The sequence below is a fragment of the Culex pipiens genome, unplaced genomic scaffold (genome assembly GCF_016801865.2).
Source record: "Culex pipiens pallens isolate TS unplaced genomic scaffold, TS_CPP_V2 Cpp_Un0030, whole genome shotgun sequence".
Taxonomy (NCBI): Eukaryota; Metazoa; Arthropoda; class Insecta; order Diptera; family Culicidae; genus Culex; species Culex pipiens.
The window spans coordinates 64,439-74,149 of NW_026292847.1; the positions used below are offsets into that span (position 1 = coordinate 64,439).

The 9,711-nt window shown below is 37.1% G+C and overlaps 1 protein-coding gene across 2 annotated transcripts; it reads right to left on the bottom strand.

The window, feature by feature from the left end:
• Positions 1-8,657: 8,657 nt before the first annotated feature.
• On the bottom strand, positions 8,658-9,705 carry LOC120429295 (putative U5 small nuclear ribonucleoprotein 200 kDa helicase). Of its 2 annotated transcripts, none has more exons than XM_039594522.1 (2): positions 8,891-9,705; positions 8,658-8,830 (listed from the first exon to the last, which is right to left on the bottom strand). In XM_039594522.1, the coding sequence occupies exon 1, from the start codon at positions 9,372-9,374 to the stop codon at positions 8,916-8,918; it is 459 nt and encodes a 152-aa protein (XP_039450456.1). In that variant the 5' UTR covers positions 9,375-9,705; the 3' UTR covers positions 8,658-8,830; positions 8,891-8,915. The 2 variants fall into 2 exon arrangements, with proteins under 2 accessions (XP_039450456.1, XP_039450457.1); XM_039594523.1 differs by having other exon boundaries at positions 8,887-9,705.
• Positions 9,706-9,711: the final 6 nt, after the last annotated feature.

Consider the following 9,711-nt stretch of genomic DNA (forward strand, 5'->3'; position numbering starts at 1 on the left):
TAATCAAAAGACCTTTCCAACGAGTTCAATAAATTGCGGATCTGACAACCCTATCAAAAGTTATAGGCACTTAAGTGTTATTTATGAACTTTTTAGAGGCCGGATCTCATATATTTCGATGAAAACGTTGTCCGGATCTATCATGCGACCTGTCGTTGGATAGGTAATCAAAAGACCTTTCCAACGAGTTCAGTAGATTGAAGATCTGACGACCCTATCAAAAGTTATAAGCACTTAAGTGTTATTTATGAACTTTGTGAAGGCCGGATCTCATATATTACCTAGCATTACACTCAACATGTGAGGAAGGCACCAACCACCTAATGGTGGATTAAGTAACGTTTTTGAATAAAAAACAGCAGTTCGAGACTGTTTTGTTCAGAACTGCAAAACACTGCCTCCAAATTGCCTGTTCCATAATTGTGGGATGTTATTGTGCCTCCCACAATTGTGGAACACCTGAATTTAACAGATAGTTTCAAAAAAAAGTTATCCGTCCATTTATAAAACATTATTAAGCTTGAGTTTCATTGGTTCCAGTGTATGAAGTCATTATTTTGTAGAAAATATGTACTCCTGGAGAGAATCAAAGTTTGTTTACATCCGTAAGAAAAAAGTGTTCCGAATTTGTGGATCTCAAGGGTCAAAGTTTTTCTTCAAAAACTTGATATAAAAGTTAAAATTTGCAGTTGTTCGATTATCGCAAGAAAAGCATTCGAAAGATCGCAAGAAAAGCTTTCAAATGAAGGTAAAAACGAATCATTAAGTTCAATTATCGATTTTCTATGATTTTTTGAACATTGGCTGATCTGCAAACTGTTCCGAATATGAGGGATGACTGTATCAACCGAAATATTTTTGCATGCAGCAAATTATTAGTGGTTTATTACAAAAAAACCCTTAATTAGACATAATTTATGTTAGTGTTGATATATATTTTCCTTAATTATCTAACGATACAGGCTGGGCCGAATTTCTAGCTATATTTTAACTAATGTCTTACTTGAATACAGAAAAATATTTGTACATGTAGTCAATAACTAGCAGTTGTTAGCAATATTTTTATTGAATTTGCAGTAAATTTTGTAATAATGCCTCACAAATTAATGCTGAGTGTTTTTATAATCGCATTTATTCTGCCTAAAAATTTAACGTTTTGTACTAATTTGTTTTTTTTTGCATGAAGTTGTTAAATTACTGTTAAAAAGCATCAAAACAAAACTTTTTTTTTAATTGTTGTTATCAAACATGTAAAGTTTGATTATTTTTTTAAAAAATTACGTTGCATTAAACTAAAAAATAATGAAAAAGCATATTACAAATTTTGTTAAACATGTTTAAAAAAGATGTTTAATTTCTCGTGAATTCCTTAAAAATAGAAACCGAGCAAAATTTTAACCAAGTTTTAAGCTTATATTTTCATTATGTTGTATAAGTGTTGTATTCACTTACCATCACTGTGAAATCATCCGATAAGTCATCATCATCTACAATGGTCTCAGGTTTAGTTATTTTTCTTGTTGTTGGACACAGAATTTTCACTAAAGTGAACCTTTTGCTGCAAATAGACATGTGAAATGTATAAGTAATTTAATACAAAATTCTAAATTTCGGCTATAAACTGAAAAAAGGAACGTAAATAAATGTAATTATATTGGGGAAAGAAGAAATATCAATAATGCTACTTACCAAGCTTGCATTAATTTAACAATTACTTTTGGCAACAAACTTTCATTGCATTTGATTCAATTTATTGAACGTACTCCGATTCCTGAAAAAATATTTACAGTTTAACTTACCAGTTTATTGAGCAGACGTATTGCAACAAAACTTTCAAGATAATAATTATCTTCTTTTATATATTTTTATTTTTTGATATTTTACTTCATCTCTATTATTATGTTGTCATGTGCACGCATTTCTATGTATTTTATAATTGATGATTCTGGAAAAAAGAATGGTTCATTAGGATTTTATCCGTCGTAAGCACGAAGCTTCTTGATGATTCAGTTTTTTAAAAAGAATCATAATAAATTACTGTGCACATTTTGTTAAATTTGCCCGGGCTGCTCTATCCGTGAAGAGTCGGCCCGCATTTCCCTTCTATTGCCCTCTCTTGCCATTGAAGCGTGCGGCCGGTCCAAGGCACTGCGACTCTGGATATTTCGGATGTAACACAGTTAAACACTTTCAACTTCGTGCTTTTCAAAGATACTTTTTGATTTTTATTAGGTAATCTTAGCTTAGAATTACAATTTGTAAAGTTGACAACTCACTGACTTGTCTCCGACTCCGACTGGACTTGGACTTCACTCCACTCCACTTCACTCTTCAACTACCTCGAATCTTGATTTCAGCTTGGTTTTTATACTAAATCTAGTTATTTACTTAATTATTTAATCTATATATACAGCAATTCCCCACGAAAACAGCATGGAAAAAAACAAAAGTGCTCGGATCGGGCTCAAAACTTTTCTGAGGGTTCCCTGGCCGAAATAATTAGACCCGTACTTTTTTGTTTGGCCATTAGGGTGACCTACGCCGTGTTAGGGTGGTCTGAAAAATTGCCATTTTCGTCAATTTTCGCAAAAACCACTTTTTTTGAAAAATCATTACTCCTCGTCATTTCAACCGATTTCAATTGTCTTATACGCAAATGAAAGGTGATAATTTGGCCTTTCAAAGAAAAATATTAAGAAGTTTCAAAAATCTTGCCTAACATATGAAAAAGGCGTATGAAATATTAAAATGCCGTTTTGACGGTGTCTGGACCAAAGAGCCTATGTCTGGAAATATTTTTATCGGATTCCCCGGACATTTTTACATAACATACTAAAAAATGGGAGGAGTTCATTAACAGGATTCCGAGATATGATTTTTTGAAAATAAAATCCGTGTTTTTCGACGCGCCGCGCGCAAAAACCGGAAAATGACAAAATCGGCAAAAAATCAACTTTTTTCACTAAAACTGCGATAACTTTAAAATTTCAGCGATGACCTATAGATGTTATGGTACCAAATTTTTTGTAATTAAAAGACGCAACTTTTGGTACCCAGACATGTATAGGTCATCGCTGAAATTTTTAAGTTATCGCAGTTTTAGTGAAAAATTTTGATTTTTTGCCGATTTTGTCATTTTCGTGTTTTTGCGCGCGGCGCGTCAAAAAACACGGATTTTATTTTCAAAAAATCATATCTCGGAATCCTGTTAATGAACTCCTCCCATTTTTTAGTATGTTATGTAAAAATGTCCGGGGAATCCGATAAAAATATTTCCAGACATAGGCTCTTTGGTCCAGACACCGTCAAAACGGCATTTTAAAGTTTCATACGCCCTTTCCAAATGTTAGGCTAGATTTTTGAAACTTCTAACTATTTTTCCTTGAAAAGCCAACTTATCACCTTTCATTTGCGTATAAGACAATTGAAATCGGTTGAAACGGCGAGGAGTTATGATTTTTTGAAAAAAGTGGTTTTTGCGAAAATCGACGAAAATGGCCATTTTTCAGACCACCCTAACACTGCGTAAGTCACCCTAATGGCCAAACAAAAAAATACGGGTCTAATTATTTTGGCCAGGGAACCCCCAGAAAAATTTTGAGCCCGATCCGAGCAATTTTGTTTTTTTCCATGCTGTTTTCGTGGGGAATTGCTGTATATATATAAAATTTCGACGGTTTTGTTCGAACGCGAATCAGTTTAATACGGAGCGTCGTAGCGAGGTGCTTTTTGTTGCGTTGGGTTCGTAAAAGTCCAAGGAAGGTTCATACGCCAAAAAGTGACAACTTTGGCCACTCTGGAACCGATTCCGGAAAATCTGCAGATTGTATGGGAAAATCAGCGTAATATCAAATTTTGATCACAGGAGGCTGAATTAGCAAACAAGCAAGAAACGTCAGGAAACCAAAAAAGGGCAGGACGAAGTTTGCCGGGAAGAGCTTGTATCTTATATTTTTACCCCCACTCTAGTTTTTGGAGTTGCATAATATATCCGTCCTTTTCGGTTTCTCTCCAAAATTCTTCCTCTAACTTATATAATATATTTTGTTTCATTTACAAGGGCGGGCTGTATTTTTCTTGATATAATGAAAAGTTTCCTTAATTCTCTCTTTTTCCCAAAATTCTCTTTTCAACAATATATAACTCTCTTTTTTTATTTATTTATTTTCCCCCACTCTAAAAATCCTTCCAAGTTATACATGATATCCAGGCCTATTTTATTACTCCCACTCTTAATTTTATAAAATCCTAATATAAATGTTCTTTTTCTTTCCACCGCGCTCTAATTCTCCCTTTTCGTGAGAACTCAGATGTTCTCATAATATTGACCCGAAATTAGTCGAGGTCCTTTTATGACTTAACCCATAAATAATGTCATTTCATTGTTTTCTTGACGCGCATGTCATTTTTATATGATCCTCGTCGGGCACCCGTCTGCGCGTGCCACTTAAAGGCTAGTATGCAGATCGGAAGGAAAAGGGTCAAGAAACAGCTTTACGAACAGCAGAACAAAGGAGAGGGAGCGATTTCTTGGGGCTTTTCTTCACCCTCTCTGACTTGCTTGCGCTGCCGCTGCTGCCCATTTGATTTTTTTCTTGACCGGTTCCTTCCGAAGTGCGTAAACCGCTTAAGAGCGAGTTTTTCACCAATGTGTTACAGGTCGTATCGAGGTGCTCCGATTTGGATGAAACTTTCAGCGTTTGTTTGTCTATACATGAGATGAACTCATGCCAAATATGAGCCCTCTACGACAAAGGGAAGTGAGGTTAAACGGGCATTGAAGTTTGAGGTTGAAAAAACCTAAAAAATCTTAAAATTGCTCGCATTTCCGTAAAACTTCATCAATTCCAACTCTCTTAGGTGCATTCGAAAGGTCTTTTGAAGCACTTCAAAATGTGCCATAGACATCCAGGATTGGTTCGACATTTTCTCTTCGCTTTTGCAAATTACTGTTAAAAATTGATTTTTTTAAACCTTAATATCTTTTTGCAACAGCCTTCAACACCCATACTCCTATAAGTCAAAATATAGGTAATTACATGGACTATAAGCCTACGGTGTTAACTTTTTGACCAATCGCAGTTTTTCTCATAGTTTTTCGATTTTTCTAGAACAAACATTTTACAACGTTAGTTTTTGCCCTGTAGGCCGCCATAGCGGTACTTTTTGGTCTCAATTTTGTCATATTCGGAATCCTCGGACAATTTCACGTAAGTTAGAAGTATTGGAGTTGTAAATTTGATTTAAAAAATTGCCATTTAGAATGAATTAAAATATTTTTTAACAATTAGTTGGATTAGGGGTAAAACAGGTTTTCGCCTACTTGATACAGAAATTGACGTATGGATCACAGGGTAAATAAGATCTATTTCTTTTTTCAAAAATGTTTTATTTAATTATTTTTAAAATCAAATTTACAACTCCAATACTTCTAACTTACGTGAAATTGTCCGAGGATTCCGAATATGACAAAATTGAGACCAAAAAGTACCGCTATGGCGGCCTACAGGGCAAAAACTAACGTTGTAAAATGTTTGTTTTAGAAAAATCGAAAAACTATGAGAAAAACTGCGATTGGCCAAAAAGTTAACACCGTAGGCTTATAGTCCATGTAATTACCTATCTTTTGACTTATAGGAGTATGGGTGTTGGAGGCTGTTGCAATAAGATATTAAGGTTTTAAAAAATCAATTTTTGACAGTAATTTGCAAAAGCTAATAGAAAAAGTCGAACCAATCCTGGATGTCTATTTTGAAGTGCTTCAAAAGACCTTTCGAATGCACCTAAGAGAGTTGGAATTGATGAAGTTTTACGGAAATGCGAGCAATTTTAAGATTTTTTATGTTTTTTCGACCTCAAACTTCAAAGCCCGTTTTACCCCACTTCCCTTTGTCGTAGAGGGCTCATATTTGGCATGAGTTCATCTCATGTATAGACAAACAAACGCTGAAAGTTTCATCCAAATCGGGGCACCTCGATACGACCTCTAGAACAAACCGAGCAATATTTACAAATACTGCCTCTTAAGTGGGTCATAAAAGTGCTGTCGGTTTTTTTCCGTCCTACGCATCATCCATATACGCTCTTAATTGTTTTTTTTATAGTCATCCTTTTTCTTTCATCTTTCCTGATTCGTCTTACAGGTAGTTATACAAAACCTAATATTTTCCTTTGAAAATAACTGTGAAATTTTCTGGTAAGGCTAGGGTCGCTTCATACCCCCACACTTACGAGCTAGATGTTCGTCTGCTAAAGACGATCATTTACTCTCAGTTATATGATGGAAATTGGTTAGACTTAGGGGGAGAGGGGGTAATATGTTCCCCCGGGGCAAAATGCACCCCCTGCTTTTCTCGGCATTTGGAAGAATTTTCCGGGGAAAAATCATAGAAATGGGAAGCTTAACATTGCTAAACCATGCTGGAAAAATTTGAGCATCGCAGTATAAAAACAGCTCAAGTTATTTGCAAAACTTTAAAATGTTGTGTTTTCATCTAATTTTCTTTGCACTTTCATTATGATTTTTGGACAATATAAAAAGCATTTATTGATATTGTAAGTGTTGAGGTAAATAGTTTTTGCCATAATCTTCATTATTCTGTAGATGGATGAGTCCAAAACCATTAAAAAATGCATTTTTAATTAAATTTTCTGCAAAAAGCGTGGTCGGGGCAAAATGCACCGCTGTGAAGCTCCTTAGTAAAAACAGCGGTGTCATCTAGTGGTGACTAGTGAAAACTGATTTTACCCGGTGCATTTTGCCCCATGTAGTGGTGCATTTTGTCCCGTTGTTGTAGTGCATTTTGCCCCAATGTTGCGGTGCATATTGCCCCGCATGGTTGTTTGAAATGAATCATAAATGTTTTTACAAATTTGATATTTTCGAACAATTTTGAGGTTTTTTAAGACTTTTTTCAAATGGATGACGAAGAATAATAGTTGTTTTAGAACATCGAACAAAATTCTTCCACAGTAATGCTGTAATGGTTGAGAAATCTCGATTAAATTTTCAAAAGGCCCTATCTGCATAGGAAACCCATGAGGGATAGGTTGTTTTGAAAATTTAATCTAGAAATCACAGTTTTCCCTTAGGGGGTGCGTATTACCCCCTCTCCCCCTAATATTTAACTTAATTTTGATTGCTGTTATTGATTCTATTCGATGATGATGATTATTAATTGATGATCTCGCTGATGTTGTGGCTGATGAAGTTTTTCCTTGCTTGTTGAAAAACTGTATTGTTTGTGTAGTGACACACTTTTCGATGTTAATCTTACGGCTTAAAAAAATCAAGTCATTGTTTGGTTTTCAGTGAAAATGATTCATGCCAACTTAATCTGATAACATTCTGTTTATGTCGTTTCTTTTCCATCATTCCATCTGAAGATATTGTGCGGAGATTTGCGGCAATCCTTTATGTGTGAATATATTGATTCTAGTTTTTTTTTTTTTTTCGTTTATCATTTGCTCTATATTGAATTGTGATTATGCAGTTCCAACCAATTGTAACGAGTAGCGATTGTATAGTATCCAATTGTTTTGATCTGTAGTTGATGTTCAGATCAGATTTCATCCTTCGTCTTATGAGTTAATCGTTCATAAAGTATTCGGCTCCACTCACATTTATTTGATTGAACAAACATATCTTTCATCCACACAAAGTTATTGCTGCACCATTGCCATCGATTTTCCAATTATCAAATTATCAATCTATTTGAATCAAGTTTCACCTTTCACCTCACAAATCCTATCATACCTCAACCGTTTTCGATTAATTGTTAAAGCTCGGAACCTCTGCAATGCTTGTCGATCTAGATGTCTAATGGATTACCCGACGGGCCAAAATTTCTCATAGATGGCGTTGTTCGTTTGGTAGTAAGAAATTCAAATTTGTCCTGAGAAATTTACTTTTTTGTGAATATCTCAGCGATTCACAAAAAAACGGCTTCTTCCGACGAGTCTCCCTGATCAAGGAATCGGGATGCTACAAAATGAGCCTTCCGGAAGCGTTGTGGATGAACCTGATGGTCGTCATGATCAGCCAAGACTCGCCGAAAGCTGTCGAACAACTTCAAGCTGCTCCTCAACGCTGAGTTAAAGGTACCACAAGTGTAAGTTTTCGTATGATACATTAAAATTAGAAGGTCACTAATGAAATGCTTCTTTTCTTAGAACTTCCCGCGCAATCCTGTTACATAGGTTTGACCTCGCGGCTACTGTCCAGCGAAGAGAATATTAAAACAGCGTTTGCGACGCGGTTGGTTCGCTCTAGGACGCTCTGTGTACTCGATCGGTTTCAAGCAGGTTGAAAACACGAACGCTTCCAACTCGCTAGAGAAGCAAAAACAGCGGGTGAAGAACGTCGCAGAGTTCCTGGCACCAGATCCAGAACTTCGTGCACGTTTGTCTGGACCACACCGCAGCACCGATGGAAGAAACCTATCACATCAACGTGTAATACCTTGGACATATCGCCAACCTACCTGACCATTTACCTGAACGATTACCGGAACACGATCGCCGTCTTGGCGCTGATCATCCACGCCGCGATCTTCTTAATCTACATTTGTTCTCGATGTGTCGATTTCATTCATATTAAATAGTAAAATTATATGGGTGGGGAAGGATGGGGGGACGGGGGGGGACTAAAGGTTGTCTTCTTGTATTATTAGTGAACGTTACGTTGCCATCGTGCAAAAGCAAAACTCTGTCAATCGGCATTATCCGTGGGAAACAGTTTGTCCTGTTCCTGTCTGTGGAACTTAATTGCTGGATGCGGAAGAGGTGAGCCTGCAGCTGCAGGTTTGTCTTGATGTGAGGGTCGATGTATCTGAATGGGGATTGGTCGATATTGATCTTCTGCGAACATTTAGTATTCAGGCATACCTACTTGGGAGCAGTTTCGTTCGGTCCGGTCAGCTTGTTTGGCAACTGCGCGGCCAAAATGTTGACCTCGAAGATGATCTCCAGAAGCCTATAGATTCAACGACAAGTTGAACAGCTCGATCGTGGTGTAGTAGTAGGTACGCCGCGATCATGCCCAGATTCAGCGGCAGCGTATCCATCTCGTCCTCCACGCTGATGGATATGGACTGCTCCAGGTCGGAGAGGGTCGATTCGACCAATTCGGACAGGTGGTACGACAAGTGTCGGTAGGTGACGCCCTGCAGGTTGTAGTAGTTCGGGTTCTGGGTGAGTCGCCGGTACAGGAACGTCCAGGTAAGGTAATCAACGGCGTCCTGTTTGTTTTCAATGGCTTTGGTGACGATCTCTGCGTTGAAGTGATCGTGCATACGATGATCCAGATGACTTTCCACCGGTAAACTCTCGTTGAGGAACTTCTTGGAGAAGTCCTTTTTGGAGCTCTGACACATCAGCACGCACTTGGCGTCGTCATCCTCTAGCGGAATAGTAACTCTTACCGTTTTAGAACTGCGTGTCCATGATGATCACCAGGTAGGCGGAAATGTTCAAGCCCCAGCACAGATCCCGCGTGACGACGGCAATCTTTTTTTTTATATTCTTTATTATAGAGTTTTTCAGCCGGAGGCCGGTTCAACTCTTTTGGATGATTTGACTTCGTGCTTGAAGTCGGCCCGGTTACAATGTTGTTTTTAATAAATATTGATTATAGATCGTAGTAAATTTTTGAATCTTTCAGAAATTGTATAAGTTTTTCCTCCATGTTCTTGTCGTTCACAAGGATGTCTA